The sequence below is a fragment of the Cebidichthys violaceus genome, unplaced genomic scaffold, assembly GCF_023349555.1.
Source record: "Cebidichthys violaceus isolate CVI_PGR_0920_01 unplaced genomic scaffold, fCebVio1.0.p SCAF_53, whole genome shotgun sequence".
Classification (NCBI taxonomy): Eukaryota; Metazoa; Chordata; class Actinopteri; order Perciformes; family Stichaeidae; genus Cebidichthys; species Cebidichthys violaceus.
Window position 1 is genome coordinate 1,135,711 of NW_027176739.1, and position 15,184 is coordinate 1,150,894.

Below are 15,184 nucleotides of genomic sequence, written 5' to 3' on the forward strand. Positions count from 1 at the left end.
GATGATCTACTCTGACTGTGTTCACTCTGGATCTGCTCTGAAGGATTGTGTAACATTATCAGGTTCCTCTTCCTCCATCCTGGATCTCACCTGCTCAGGTAAGCTCATATAATTACATTTATATTCTGGGTCACAGATCTAAGAAAAATAAGACGTCTTGTCTGGTGTGTCTGGTGTCTCTTCTCTCTCTCTCTTTCATCTTCCATCATCTCTCCAGACTCTGTCAGGCTGGTGAATGGGACTAGTCTGTGCTCAGGCAGACTGGAGGTGAAGTCTAACCAGTCTAACCAGTCTAACCAGTCTAACCAGCGGTGGTCCTCAGTGTGTGAAGATGACTTTGACCAGCAGGATGCAGAGGTGGTCTGTAGGGAGCTTGACTGTGGGGCTCCTTCAGTCCTCCAGGGGGCGCTCTATGGAGAAGTGGAGGCTCCAATGTGGACCAAAGAGTTCCAGTGTGGAGGCAATGAGTCTGCTCTGCTGGACTGTAGAAGCTCAGGCTCAGATAGAAACACCTGCTCACCTGGCAAAGCTGTTGGACTCACCTGCTCAGGTAGAAGAGGAGCTGCAGCTTTGATCTGGTTCATTTCTGTTCTACTGAAACTCAATTACTTCTTTACTGACGACTCTCTTGTTTCTGTTCAGAACCTGTCAGGTTGGTGGGAGGAGCCAGTCGCTGTGCAGGAACACTGGAGGTGGAACATCAAGGAGAATGGAGACCAGTACATGACTCTGACTGGAGCTTGAAGACAGCAGCTGTTGTCTGTAGAGATCTGGACTGTGGCTCTGCTGTTTCTACCAGACAGAGAAAGGAGTCCTCAGAGAGATCTGTGTGGAGGATCAACTCTCACTGTGTTGACTCTGGATCTGCTCTGAGAGATTGTTTAACATCACATTCCTCTTCCTCCATCCTGGATCTCACCTGCTCAGGTAAGTCCATCAGTGACATCATCTATGTGTCAATCTACTTCCTATGTTCTGGTCCAGTCCCTCTCTAACTACATCCTGGGAATCTGTGTATAAAACACTCTCTGAGGTGGCTCTATCCCTTCATGAGTCTTCACCTGTCTCTTCCTTATTCGGTGTACAGTTAGATTCTCCATTGTCTGCTTTCAAACGTGACTTTTTAGCATGTTTAACTCTACTGGCTCAGCACCTGGTGCTGCTGAAGTGGAGACATGTTTCTTCATCAAGTTCAAGGCACATCTTCTGAGGTGTGGATACTTGTGTTCCACCAGTAAGTCCCATAACTCTTCATTCATGCCAGGTGTTCCCCTTGATTTGATCTCAATGTAAATGTGCAGTGAGAGAATCTCTGTCTCAGCAGCAGAGCTGTCCAGGTGGAACACTGATCCTATTTAGCTCTCAGTAAAGCTCTTCTGATGTTTCACTTCTGTTTGCATGTGAGCAAAGTTCACAGCGTTGAAGCCTACTTGACAGCAGTTGTGTCTTTTAAACGTGTTTCCTTCACTGATCCTGTTGATGACATGTTCATCATAATCCTGCAGCTCTAAATCAGCTTCGTTGAACAGTAGAGGGAGATCTGTCACAAACACTGAATCCAGAAGCCACTGGTAGTCCTCTAGCTGTGCATCTTCTGCATGTGATGAAAGATTCAGAAAGTCTCACTGAATGTCAACAACAATGTTCCTCTGCTCAGCATCTTACATCAGTGAGCAGCAGTAGGTCTCTGTGTTCAAAGCCCTTCTCCTCCAAGTGAGTCCAGAATACCATTCTCTGTAGAGTCCTGGTCCCAACACAACTCACAGTCTTCAAGGCAACATCCCTCCCTTCTTTCATGTTGAACATCTTCACCACAACGCTTGCTGCTGAATTCTACATGATAATAAAGGAAGTAGAGGAACATTCTCTGTGTTATCACAACATGATGAACCCAGTAGCACTAATCCGTCTCTGAGCTTCTGAGCTCCGTTTCATAAAGCAGCTCCAAAGTGTCCTACTTTGGTAAGACCACGCTCACATTGCAGACAAGACAGACGCTGTTCAGATCTCAGGAAACATGAAAAGAATTCTCCTCCAGTCTGACTAAATATGTTGAGTTCATGATCTTTTGATATTTGTGTTTTCAGCTAACTTAGCTGGCTGGTTACTGATTATTATTATGATAAATATTATTGACTTATTGTATTATTGAATTGAATCTCTGAATCATTGTTTCATGACATCTTGTTATTTAGTGTCTGGTGTCTCTTCTCTCTCTCTCTTTCATCTTCTATCATCTCTCCAGACTCTGTCAGGCTGGTGAATGGGACTAGTCTGTGCTCAGGCAGACTGGAGGTGAAGTCTAACCAGTCTAACCAGTCTAACCAGTGGTGGTCCTCAGTGTGTGAAGATGACTTTGACCAGCAGGATGCAGAGGTGGTCTGTAGGGAGCTTGGCTGTGGAGCTCCTTCAGTCCTCCAGGGGGCGCTCTATGGAGAAGTGGAGGCTCCAATGTGGACCAAAGAGTTCCAGTGTGGAGGCAATGAGTCTGCTCTGCTGGACTGTAGAAGCTCAGGCTCAGATAGAAACACCTGCTCACCTGGCAAAGCTGTTGGACTCACCTGCTCAGGTAGAAGAGGAGCTGCAGCTTTGATCTGGTTCATTTCTGTTCTACTGAAACTCACTTTGTTCTTTTACTGACGACTCTCTTGTTTCTGTTCAGAACCTGTCAGGTTGGTGGGAGGAGCCAGTCGCTGTGCAGGAACACTGGAGGTGAAACAGGGAGACTGGAGACCAGTACATGACTATTACTGGACCCTGAAGACAGCAGCTGTTGCCTGTAGAGATCTGGACTGTGGCTCTGCTGTTTCTATCAGACATAGAGAGGAGTCCTCAGAGAGATCTGTGTGGAGGATCAACTCTCACTGTGTTGACTCTGGATCTGCTCTGAGAGATTGTTCAACATCATCTTCCTCTTCCTCCATCCTGGATCTCACCTGCTCAGGTAAGTCCATCAGTGACATCATCTATGTGTCAATCTACTTCCTATGTTCTGGTCCAGTCCCTCTCTAACTACATCCTGGGAATCTGTGTATAAAACACTCTCTGAGGTGGCTCTATCCCTTCATGAGTCTTCACCTGTCTCTTCCTTATTCGGTGTACAGTTAGATTCTCCATTGTCTGCTTTCAAACGTGACTTTTTAGCATGTTTAACTCTACTGGCTCAGCACCTGGTGCTGCTGAAGTGGAGACATGTTTCTTCATCAAGTTCAAGGCACATCTTCTGAGCTGTGGATACTTGTGTTCCATCAGTAAGTCCCATAACTCTTCATTCATGCCAGGTGTTCCCCTTGATTTGATCTCAATGTAAATGTGCAGTGAGAGAATCTCTGTCTCAGCAGCAGAGCTGTCCAGGTGGAACACTGATCCTATTTAGCTCTCAGTAAAGCTCTTCTGATGTTTCACTTCTGTCTGCATGTGAGGAAAGTTCACAGCATTGAAGCCTACTTGACAGCAGTTGTGTCTTTTAAACGTGTTTCCTTCACTGATCCTGTTGATGACATGTTCATCATAATCCTGCAGCTCTAAATCAGCTTCGTTGAACAGTAGAGGGAGATCTGTCACAAACACTGAATCCAGAAGCCACTGGTAGTCCTCTAGCTGTGCATCTTCTGCATGTGATGAAAGATTCAGAAAGTCTCACTGAATGTCAACAACAATGTTCCTCTGCTCAGCATCTTACATCAGTGAGCAGCAGTAGGTCTCTGTGTTCAAAGCCCTTCTCCTCCAAGTGAGTCCAGAATACCATTCTCTGTAGAGTCCTGGTCCCAACACAACTCACAGTCTTCAAGGCAACATCCCTCCCTTCCTTCATGTTGAACATCTTCACCACAACGCTTGCTGCTGAATTCTACATGATAATAAAGGAAGTAGAGGAACATTCTCTGTGTTATCACAACATGATGAACCCAGTAGCACTAATCCGTCTCTGAGCTTCTGAGCTCCGTTTCATAATGCAGCTCCAAAGTGTCCTACTTTGGTAAGACCACGCTCACATTGCAGACAAGACAGACGCTGTTCAGATCTCAGGAAACATGAAAAGAATTCTCCTCCAGTCTGACTAAATGTGTTGAGTTCATGATCTTTTGATATTTGTGTTTTCAGCTAACTTAGTTAGCTGGTTACTGATTATTATTATTATACATATTATTGACTTATTGTATTATTGAATTGAATCTCTGAATCATTGTTTCATGACATCTTGTTATTTAGTGTCTGGTGTCTCTTCTCTCTCTCTCTTTCATCTTCTATCATCTCTCCAGACTCTGTCAGGCTGGTGAATGGGACTAGTCTGTGCTCAGGCAGACTGGAGGTGAAGTCTAACCAGTCTAACCAGTCTAACCAGTCTAACCAGCGGTGGTCCTCAGTGTGTGAAGATGACTTTGACCAGCAGGATGCAGAGGTGGTCTGTAAGGAGCTTGGCTGTGGGGCTCCTTCAGTCCTCCAGGGGGCGCTCTATGGAGAAGTGGAGGCTCCAATGTGGACCAAAGAGTTCCAGTGTGGAGGCAATGAGTCTGCTCTCCTGGACTGTAGAAGCTCAGGCTCAGATAGAAACACCTGCTCACCTGGCAAAGCTGTTGGACTCACCTGCTCAGGTAGAAGAGGAGCTGCAGCTTTGATCTGGTTCATTTCTGTTCTACTGAAACTCACTTTGTTCTTTTACTGACGACTCTCTTGTTTCTGTTCAGAACCTGTCAGGTTGGTGGGAGGAGCCAGTCGCTGTGCAGGAACACTGGAGATGAAACATGAAGGAGACTGGAGACCAGTAGATTACTATTTCAGGACACCAGTACATGACTTTGACTGGACCCTGAAGACAGCAGCTGTTGCCTGTAGAGATCTGGACTGTGGCTCTGCTGTTTCTACCAGACAGAGAGAGGAGTCCTCAGAGAGATCTGTGTGGATGATCTACTCTGACTGTGTTCACTCTGGATCTGCTCTGAGAGAGTGTTTATCATCAGATTCCTCTTTTGTCATCGTGGATCTCATCTGCTCAGGTAAGCCCATCAGTGACATCATCTATGACATCATCTCTGACAGCAATGTTTCCAGTATGTTCCTTCCTCTGTCACAGTGACAGTCAGTGGGTTTCCTTTGGACTGAACTGTAAAGTTATCCAGGACAACGACTTCCTGAAGTGTAGAGAGGTGGGCTTGTTCCTGGAAGCTTCAAAGCCTCCATAGACTGCTGAGCTCCACCTGAGAGGACACACCTGTCTGTCTGTCTGTCTGTCTGTCTGTCTGTCTGTCTGTCAGACCTGTGACATCACATTCTTATTCAGGGTCCCTCTTGTTCAATGGAGGGTAAACCTGAACTTTCCTCATCTCTCTGTGTTTACAGACCTGCTCCTTCAGCCAATCATCTCTGTGTCCTCCTCAATGTACGGGGTCTCTGAGGCCCAGCAGCAGGAGGCTCGGGCGCTCAGGCGCTCCAACTTCACCGTCTCCTGCTCCATCCAGCCACAGTACCCAGGAGGCTCCTTCCAGCTCACCTTCACCTCCTCCAACTCAGCACACAACTACACCCAGCCAGCTGTCAATCACTCTGCCCACTTCCTGTTTCCTGCTGCAGAGCCCGCCCACCAAGGAAGCTACAGCTGTGTTTATCACCTCTATGTTTTTAATCATACCTTCTCCTCTGAGAGCCGTCTGCTCTCCATCACTGTCTTGGGTAAGCTGACTGTTTACATGCAGGTTTGAAGATGATTGGTCCAAACTGACTGAAGATGATCAGCTGACCACAGAGTCCATGTTGTTGTTGTTTGTGGAATGACTCTGTGACTCCTGTCATTGTGTTACACATGTCATATAGTAACCAAACCTAAACACAGTCTATCAAAGACAACAGCTAACAATCTACTGTAGGACAGAGCAGGTTTGGTTACCAGGATGACTCTGGTTCTCTGAGAACTGAAGCAGCTTCTGACGTGACCAACCACAAAGCTGCACTGCCACCACATCAGTCATAACACCCCTCAGCCCCCAACTCACCATTTTCAGGTGTCGTTCCTCCACCAATCAGAATCAAGAAGGGCGGTGTGCTCCGATACCTCACTCAGAGAACCAGGGTGATCCTGGAGACCAAACGCTGAGACAGTCGTTGACGTGTTAATGAGTGTCAGTGATTGTAGGTTTCAGGGTCAATGGAGCTGTTGGACTCATGATGTCGTGTGATGTGATGACTGTCCATGTGTTTCTTCAGATCCTTTACCTCTGATCATCAAATCCATCGTCCTGCTGCTGACTCTGCTGGTGGTGGACGTTGCCCTTTACTTCTACTGTAAGGTACTGACACACGTCTGTTGTTTAGACCAGCGACTGAAATGAAGCTCTCGCTCTGTGTTCAGTGAACTGAAGACAGGACTGTGTTGTCATGTCTCTCCAGGCCAACAGGGGGCGGATGCCGTACAGACTGAAGAACACTGATCTGGATCATTAGAACCTGGGTGTTCCTGCAGCTGAAGAAGAAGAAGGAGCTCAGGGAGCAGAGTAGCTCCTCCAAGGAGCTCATCTCACATCCAGATGGTTTCTACCACACAACCACCATCAGCTCCCTTTGATACGCATGTTCCCTTAAACCAGAAGGCTGAATATGATATCACATTATTACAGCCTGTCTTTCTTCCTCTCAACAATGTGTTGGTCTCTCCATACCTTCTGACTTCCTGTCTGTGGCTCTCAGCTCCAAGCCCATTGGTTCCCGCTGAAGACGTGAATCTTTAAAAACACCTCACAGATATAAAGTTTCATTGAAAACTAGACTTGAGAGCAGGTTTACCAGAGTCCAAGCAGAAAGCAAGGACTATCAGGATCAATGTTAATGTGATGTATTAGAATAAACATGAACCATTGACTTCTATCTTCTACATTCTGTAGAACGATTCTCAATGTTGACAATCTGTTGCTGTTTGTCCTTTAAACCATAGAATGAGCTTCATGTCTTCACTTCAGCCTCCCTTGAGGTTCACATGGCTCTTTATTGTAGTGAGCAACATTTTGTCAACATTTATCTAAAAGATAATCATAATAATACAAATATGAACAACGTCCCGCTGTGATCAGCCCCTAAAAACTCTTTGATTTGAGATTCAGAATTTTTTACTATTTTGCTCATTGTTGTACTTAATCATTGTAGTTAATTGTCTAATTAAGGATTTTTAATACTTCATAAGAATGCTATAATTAAGGATTTTTGATATTTCATAAGAATGCTATAATTAAGGATTTTTCTTGCTTTTTATAATTAGTGTTTTACTTAAATCAAATGCATTTTGCTTAGTTTTGTAATGAAGGATTTTACTTATTTCATTAGAATTTTGCTTATTGTTGTACTTCATTAATGTTGCAATCAAGGTATTTACACTTTTTCATAGTTAAGGGTTTTGCTTATTTCATAGAAACATTGTCATTATGGATTTAGCTTGTCTTTTTATAATCAAGGATTTTTCTCATTTCATAAGAATTTAACAAATGTTTGTACTTCGTAAATTGACTTCATTTTGTAATTTAGGAATTAAAAAAATGAATAAAGGATTTGGCTTAAATCATGAGTTTCACTTGATTTTATAATTAACACATTTTCCTTTTTCATTAAGATTTTACAATATTATGTAGTTAGGGATTAAGGATAAGGACTAAAGATTATTCTTATTAATAATTGTGTTTTGCTGATTTTTACAACTAAAGATTATTCTTATTAATAATTGTGTTTTGCTTATTTTTACAACTAAAGATTATTCTTATTAATAATTGTGTTTTGCTTAATTCATAAGTGTTCTTAATTTTCTAAATGAGGACTTTATTAATTTTATATTATTTATCAAGAACTTATTCCTGTTTTTTAAGTATTTTAATTACTTTTGTGATAAAGGAATTTAATACAAAATATCCTAACTAATCAAACAATGTGAATAAAATATGAACACATATGTAAAACTAAACACACATACTAGTACAGCACAGATTTTATTACATGTCAAAAGAAAAGAAGAAGGTATAGTTGATTTGGTGAGTGCATTTGAATATTAAGTAATGAAAGAGTACAGTGATTATACACAGATTTACACGGACGGTGCTAAGAAACCTGAGACAGGAGCAACAGCAGCTAAAGGAACCAGAATCAACAGAAGAACAACTGATAGTCTCGTTTACACAGTGGAGCTGGTGAATGCTCACTGAGAGGAGTGCTGAGCACAGGTTAGGCTCCTGTTAGCGTTCTGAAGGAACACAGGTTTTACAAGGTATGAATGAAAATGCAGGGATAAGGTTATCCTTTATTTTATTTTATTTTATTTTATTTTATTTTATTTTATTTTATTTTATTTTTGTTTGTTTTATTTTATTTTATTTTATTTTATTTTATTTTTGTTTGTTTTGTTTGGGGGTAAAGATTGTAAGTCTATTTTCTGATCCACACTCCGGAGCAGAAGGTGGCGGTAATGCGCCAATAAGATAGATGTCAACCATTGTAAAAAATCAAAAGAAGAAGAAGAAGAAATAATTCTCGAGGCGTACCTGAACGCAGCCTTAAGGGGGCGTGTCCATGTGTGTTACCGTTACCGTTAACCGGCAGACCGTTGCAGCAGCTCGTGAGAAACCGTAAACTTCACCAACCCACCGGTTCGTTTCCGGTGTTCGGTAAGAGCTCACGTTGAGCGTCTCTGACTAGAAACCTTGAAGCTAGCTTTACTCTGAGAGGAAGCTAACGTTAGCATTAGCCTTCTGTGCGTTTGTAGCTGACGTCACTCTGTTAATCTGGTTCTAGTATCTTATTAAATGGAGGATTTTGGACTAAACTGTTGCCTCAAACGGATACAAAAGAAGCCGAAATAACAACATGATGATGTTTATTAGTAATAAGTCTGAATTAATGCGTAGTCACGTCCGTCCGCAAGAATGGTGTGGATCGCTCAGTGCTAGGCTACATGCTAACGTTGTAGCGTCAACAGTCAAAATAACGCTGTCTATGCATAAATAGAGCAGTTACGTCATTGTTTGTATACCGTAGATCATTTATGGTGTATTCATATAACTATACACGTAGTAACGTCCGGTCTGTGTACAAATATGAAGTACTATCATTAAATACTTTCGCCTCCATTTCTGTTTCAACAACGTCAGTGACGTCAGGAGGAGAAGCTCATCGCTGATTGGCTGTCGCGTCTCTGCGTCACGACAGTCTCCCGCTCAAGTATACGTTTTTAAAATCGTACGTAAATGACGCAGAGTTCACGTCTTTGCGTTGACTTTGTAAGAAATCACGTGAAGTGGACTTTTGTAGTTTTATTAGTACTTTAGGTTAAATAAAATAAATGATGTCAGAGGATAAAATGACACAAAATAAAATCCTATTCATGATTAAACTGAAAACGTTTGTAGCCACCACTGGAATGTAATTCTACAAATGCTATAATAGTACAGGGTTTAAACCCAACGAATGGAGCTGTGACACATGTATCTATAAAGTGAAAGCTGAACAGTTGTGAGCTCTAGAGTGAAGCATCAGGATCTCCTGGGTTCTAAAGAGGAACATGTTGTGTGTCCACTGACAGACGGAGAGGAAGTGATGACGTCTGCAGCTGCTCTGAGAGACTGAAGACGTTTCTGTGTTTGTCTCCGTGGATCCTGCTTCCTGAGACGTCCTTTAGGAAACAGAGACAGGAAGTCGACTGAGCGCCGGCCGTGACGTCACCATGACGACGACGACGACGCTTCAACCGTGAGGTCAGAAAGAGACGGTCTGTTTTCAGAGAGTCGGTTTGGAGAAGAAGAGTCGATCTGTTGATCAGAATAATGTTAATTTAAATTATTAGTAATGTTAATGTTTATTAGTAATGATATGTATTAATAATAATGTATTAGTAATGTTAATTTATTAGTAATGTTTATGAGTAATAATGATATTTATTGATTCCAGAGATTTATTATATTTTATTATAAATAATTAATAATAGTTCCGTGAAACAAAAAGTAGAATATAATCATAAATATACGAGAATATGGAGAGAAAATATCAAAAGTACATTTTTAAGAAGTGATTATTAATTAGTTTTAATGAACAAAACATTGATCAGTAAAATCCTGTTTTTACATTAATAATAATAATCTAATGATTTAATATATATCAGAGTACAACAGTTTACTGATTATACTGACGTACTTTTACTGAAGGAGTATTTCTCCTGTAACAGTATTTGTACTGTGTGGTATTAGTACTTTTACTGAAGTATAGTTTATTTAATAAATCATCTTTCATAGAACAACATCACAAAGAGCTTCACAAGAATAAAAACATGAATATTAGAAACATTAAAAGATAAAGAACAGACTTTAATAATAAACAGTGAATCTCAGCAGGAGGCCTCACAGTGTGAACACTTCTCCTCTGGTCATGAGGGAGGATGAAGAGGCTGTTGGTTCTTCCTCTCTAACGCTCTCAGCCTCATAGAAGTCTTCTGCTTCCTCTCCTTCCTCTGCTTCCTCTGCTTCCTCTCCTTCCTCTGCTTCCTCTGCTTCCTCTGCTTCCTCTGCTTCCTCTGCTTCCTCTCCTTCCTCTGCTTCCTCTCCTTCCTCTGCTTCCTGTCCTTCCTCTGCTTCCTCTCCTTCCCCTCCTTCCCCTGCTTCCCCTCCTTCCCCTCCTTCCCCTCCTTCCTCTGCTTCCTCTGCTTCCTCTGCTTCCTCTCCTTCCCCTCCTTCCCCTCCTTCCTCTGCTTCCTCTCCTTCCTCTCCTTCCTCTGCTTCCTCTCCTTCCTCTCCTTCCTCTGCTTCCTCTCCTTCCTCTGCTTCCTCTCCTTCCTCTGCTTCCACTCCTTCCTCTCTTTCCTTTGCTTCCTCTCCTTCCTCTGCTTCCTCTCCTTCCTCTGCTTCCTCTGCTTCCTCTGCTTCCTCTGCTTCCTCTGCTTCCTCTCCTTCCTCTGCTTCCTCTCCTTCCTCTGCTTCCTCTCCTTCCTCTGCTTCCTCTGCTTCCTCTCCTTCCTCTGCTTCCTGTCCTTCCTCTGCTTCCTCTGCTTCCTCTCCTTCCCCTCCTTCCTCTGCTTCCCCTCCTTCCCCTCCTTCCTCTGCTTCCTCTCCTTCCCCTCCTTCCCCTCCTTCCTCTGCTTCCTCTCCTTCCTCTCCTTCCTCTGCTTCCTCTCCTTCCTCTGCTTCCTCTCCTTCCTCTCCTTCCTCTCCTTCCTCTCCTTCCTCTGCTTCCACTCCTTCCTCTCTTTCCTTTGCTTCCTCTCCTTCCTCTGCTTCCTCTCCTTCCTCTGCTTCCTGTCCTTCATCTGCTTCCTCTCCTTCCTCTGCTTCCACTCCTTCCTCTCTTTCCTCTGCTTCCTCTCCTTCCTCTGCTTCCTGTCCTTCCTCTGCTTCATCTCCTTCCTCTCCTTCCTCTCCTTCCTCTCCTTCCTCTCCTTCTCCTCCTTCTCCTCCTTCCTCTGCTTCCTCTGCTTCCTCTGCTTCCTCTGTTTCCTCTGCTTCCTCTCCTTCCTCTGCTTCCTCTCCTTCCTCTGCTTCCTCTGCTTTCTCTGCTTCCTCTCCTTCCTCTCCTTCCTCTGCTTCCTCTCCTTCCTCTGCTTCTTCTCCTTCCTCTGTTTCCTCTCCTTCCTCTGCTTTCTGTTTCCTCTCCTTCCTCTGCTTCCTCTCCTTCCTCTGCTTCTTCTCCTTCCTCTCCTTCCTCTGCTTCCTCTGCTTCCTCTCCTTCCCCTCCTTCCTCTGCTTCCCCTCCTTCCCCTCCTTCCTCTGCTTCCTCTCCTTCCCCTCCTTCCCCTCCTTCCTCTGCTTCCTCTCCTTCCTCTGCTTCCTCTGCTTCCTCTCCTTCCTCTGCTTCCTCTGCTTCCTCTCCTTCCTCTCCTTCCTCTGCTTCCACTCCTTCCTCTCTTTCCTTTGCTTCCTCTCCTTCCTCTGCTTCCTCTCCTTCCTCTGCTTCCTGTCCTTCATCTGCTTCCTCTCCTTCCTCTGCTTCCACTCCTTCCTCTCTTTCCTCTGCTTCCTCTCCTTCCTCTGCTTCCTCTCCTTCCTCTCCTTCCTCTGCTTCCTGTCCTTCCTCTGCTTCATCTCCTTCCTCTCCTTCCTCTCCTTCCTCTCCTTCCTCTCCTTCCCCTCCTTCTCCTCCTTCCTCTGCTTCCTCTGCTTCCTCTGTTTCCTCTCCTTCCTCTGCTTCCTCTCCTTCCTCTGCTTCCTCTCCTTCCTCTGCTTCCTCTGCTTTCTCTGCTTCCTCTCCTTCCTCTCCTTCCTCTGCTTCCTCTCCTTCCTCTGCTTCTTCTCCTTCCTCTGTTTCCTCTCCTTCCTCTGCTTTCTGTTTCCTCTCCTTCCTCTGCTTCCTCTCCTTCCTCTGCTTCTTCTCCTTCCTCTGCTTCCTCTCCTTCCTCTGCTTCCTCTGCTTCCTCTGCTTCCTCTCCTTCCTCTGCTTCCTCTCCTTCCTGTCCTTCCTCTGCTTCCTCTCCTTACTCTCCTTCCTGTCCTTCCTCTGCTTCCTCTCCTCCAGCTCCCGCTCAAAGAACGGAGACGCTGCACAGTCCTCAAAGGACATGCGGGCGTCTTTGAGGACTTCACCTGCGTACGTCTTAAAGACTTTAGTGGAGCAGTAGAAGTTCTTCACTGTTGGAGTCTGATAGAAGAAGTGAACCGTCACCAGGGTAACCTTACCGCAGGCTAAACACTTCCTCCTCCTCTTCATCCTCTTGTTCTTGTTCTTCTGGTGATGCTGCTGCTGCTTCTCCAGGATCTCTGCCACACTCTTCTCCACTGTAACCCGGCTCAGAGGAGCCACATGTGGAGGGTTGAGGGTTACCGGAGGACCTTCTCTGGGCTGGAGGTTGAGGGAGGAGCTGGTGTTTCTTAATTTGGTCAGATGTTTGACATATCTCCAGATGTGTTGGCATGTGGTCGGGTGAAACGGACCGTTGGGGTCGGTGCACGTCCTCTGGACCGTGGCAGCGTAGTCTTCGTCGTGCTGGAGCTCCGTGGTGCTTCACCGGCAGCTCTCGTGGCCTCTGTCCACCGGTCCTGGTCCAGGACCTGGACTATCCCTCCTGTCTTGATGGGTCCGGTGCGAGTGGCCCGAGGAGAGGAGGATATGGGCAGCGGTGCTATAGATAAATAAAATATAAATAAAGCACATGTTTATTATATTGTTTTTTGCCAAACTTCAGAGGAATCCTACGTTCTAGTACAGTTATATAGTTTGGCATATATTAGTTCTCTTTGATATTTTACAATGGTTTTTACAATTTCATGCACTAGCTTAACGATCATTGTTACTGACCAACATATTCGGATGATTGTCTGATGTCATGTATAAAAGTATAACTGTTATAACCTGTAACCTTTTGAATCAACGTATAACCATTGAACCTATAAACCTTTTTGCTTTTTGATAGATATGATTAAACCTATAAACTGCATATATGCCTTATATAAAGTAGTCACTCTAAACTTATACACGACTTCCTCATCTGAACAGGATCAAACCAGTTACCTTCTGTGTCTGACTTAGAGAGAGGAGGCTTCATGTGAGTGACTCATGAGCCTGAAGGAGGTGCAGCTTTTTAGCAGCATAAAAAGGAGCAGAGAATCTGTGAGTTTGGGCTTTTTTCCCCCCAACTGGACTTAGAGGTCTTACCCTCTTAGAAAGTGACGGTATTATTCCTCATAGCAGAATCAGTGAGAACTGATCAAGAGGAAAACTTCGTATAGAAGGAGGGTTAGACTTATTGCTGGTACCACAGAAACTGTTTCATTGACTTCGAGTTGTTGTATGAGATTGTTGTGAGACCAACCTAAATAAAAATCCAGCCTTACATTTAGTAAGAGACTGAAACCAAACAACGTGTTCTGGTCCTTTAGAACAAGTTAACCCTCTTCCCCTGTCTGTTGATGGTGTGATCAGAAGTGAGGACTGAAGCATGCAGAGGAGCTTAAGGTGAGTTCCCTGAGTGAAGACTTGGCAGTGTTAGTCATAAAATGGTGAGAATGTTCACAATAGGCAATAGTAAAGTACAGACGAAGTACACAACTATTACATACAGGGTGCTAGGGTTGCATCCCGTTGAGAATGCCGAGGGCTTTAGCCGTAAAAGAATTTCAAGAAGACAATTAATCCAAAATCCTAACGATTTAGCTACGGAGTGAGATAAAAGGCCGAAGGTTTTGTTCCAACACCCCAAAAAGGAACGTATGTTCCCTGTCGCCCACTGGGCTTGGTGGAAGTGGAAGCCCTCCTGCTGAGCAGTGCCTCTCACAGGGATCCAAAGAGGTACAGCAGCTCCCTCGCCCTTGTTGTAGTTGAGCTGCAAGGTTCCACCATACCTGTAGAGGGTTCCCTCCCCCACCTCAGGGTTGCTCAGGCAGCCTCTCAAGATGTGGACACGCTGAATCCTCCACACTTTTAACAGGGAGGCCTTGAAGAGGAGCAGGTCCTTAGCATCTTTTGCCAGGTAGAAGTGGTGGAGGACATCTTCTACTCTCTGCAGCAGCTCTCTGGGCTGTGGCACCTTTGTCCTGCGGTGCTCTCTTGTGCTGCTCGGTGGGATTAGCGGGAGAGATGCCGCAGAAGGTGTACGCCTCTTTGAGCTTCTGGAGATCAGCCCGGTCCACCGCGAGGAAGGCCGCAGAGAGGAACTGTCAAAAGGAGCCGTAGAGGCTGTGGTGCTGTGAGACGCACTCCCTGGTGAAGCGCCGCATACGATGGAACAAGTCTAACTTCATAGTTGTGTCCTCGTTGTATTTGGTCCTTGAGGCGCTGGTGTTATCCAGGTCTCCAGAGGTCCTCTGAGGTCCTCCAGCAGTCCCACTAAAGCTGCTCCTGAGCTCCAGGGGGCAGGACCCTGAAGGCAGCACAGCAGTCCCTAAAACATAGAAATATTGATATATCTGTTATTATCATATGAATTCATATTAAATAGGTCCGCCCTCTGGTATCACTTCTGCTGATGTAACAGAGTTAAAAATGTACTTTATTATTTATTATTTTCGATTTGTTATTTCATTTTTCAACGATTCTGTTGAAGTATGTGTATTTTATCTTAATGAGTTGTTTTTATTTAGCATTATTTTATTTATTTATTGTTTCCTGCAGAAATAAGTCTCAACCCTTTTTGCACCTCCTAAGCCTCCGTAGTCCCGTCTTCCCCTCACGACGGTGTTCTACGTTGATGAGGGTAAGTCCTGTGGGAAAATGCTGCTATATTATTTTGTCGTATTCT

General features: G+C 44.4%; 3 protein-coding genes and 1 long non-coding RNA gene across 5 annotated transcripts; 3 read left to right on the forward strand and 1 right to left on the reverse strand.

Annotated features, from left to right (window-relative positions):
* The first annotated feature begins 1 nt into the window (after window position 1).
* Window positions 2-1,683, forward strand: LOC137888277 (scavenger receptor cysteine-rich type 1 protein M130-like). Its single transcript, XM_068731638.1, has 4 exons — window positions 2-98; window positions 218-550; window positions 643-927; window positions 1,658-1,683. Exons 1-4 carry the CDS (start codon window positions 2-4, stop codon window positions 1,681-1,683), a joined length of 741 nt encoding a protein of 246 aa, XP_068587739.1.
* A 2,582-nt stretch (window positions 1,684-4,265) lies between these two features.
* Window positions 4,266-7,158, forward strand: LOC137888341 (uncharacterized). Its single transcript, XM_068731725.1, has 5 exons — window positions 4,266-4,595; window positions 4,689-4,997; window positions 5,341-5,670; window positions 6,202-6,284; window positions 6,385-7,158. Exons 1-5 carry the CDS (start codon window positions 4,478-4,480, stop codon window positions 6,436-6,438), a joined length of 894 nt encoding a protein of 297 aa, XP_068587826.1. The 5' UTR covers window positions 4,266-4,477; the 3' UTR covers window positions 6,439-7,158.
* A 1,235-nt stretch (window positions 7,159-8,393) lies between these two features.
* LOC137888370 (uncharacterized) lies at window positions 8,394-13,889 on the forward strand. 2 transcript variants are annotated; one of them, XR_011105132.1, is made up of 3 exons: window positions 8,394-8,636; window positions 9,551-9,722; window positions 13,827-13,889. It is a non-coding gene; the product is annotated as an uncharacterized lncRNA (long non-coding RNA). The 2 variants fall into 2 exon arrangements; XR_011105131.1 differs by lacking the exon at window positions 13,827-13,889 and adding an exon at window positions 12,703-13,807.
* Window positions 11,177-12,657, reverse strand: LOC137888382 (uncharacterized; the record flags this gene model as incomplete). Its single annotated transcript, XM_068731776.1, has 2 exons — window positions 12,429-12,657; window positions 11,177-11,673 (listed from the first exon to the last, which is right to left on the reverse strand). Coding segments are annotated over exons 1-2 (726 nt in total), but the record flags the coding sequence as incomplete, so codon positions are not given.
* Window positions 13,890-15,184: the final 1,295 nt, after the last annotated feature.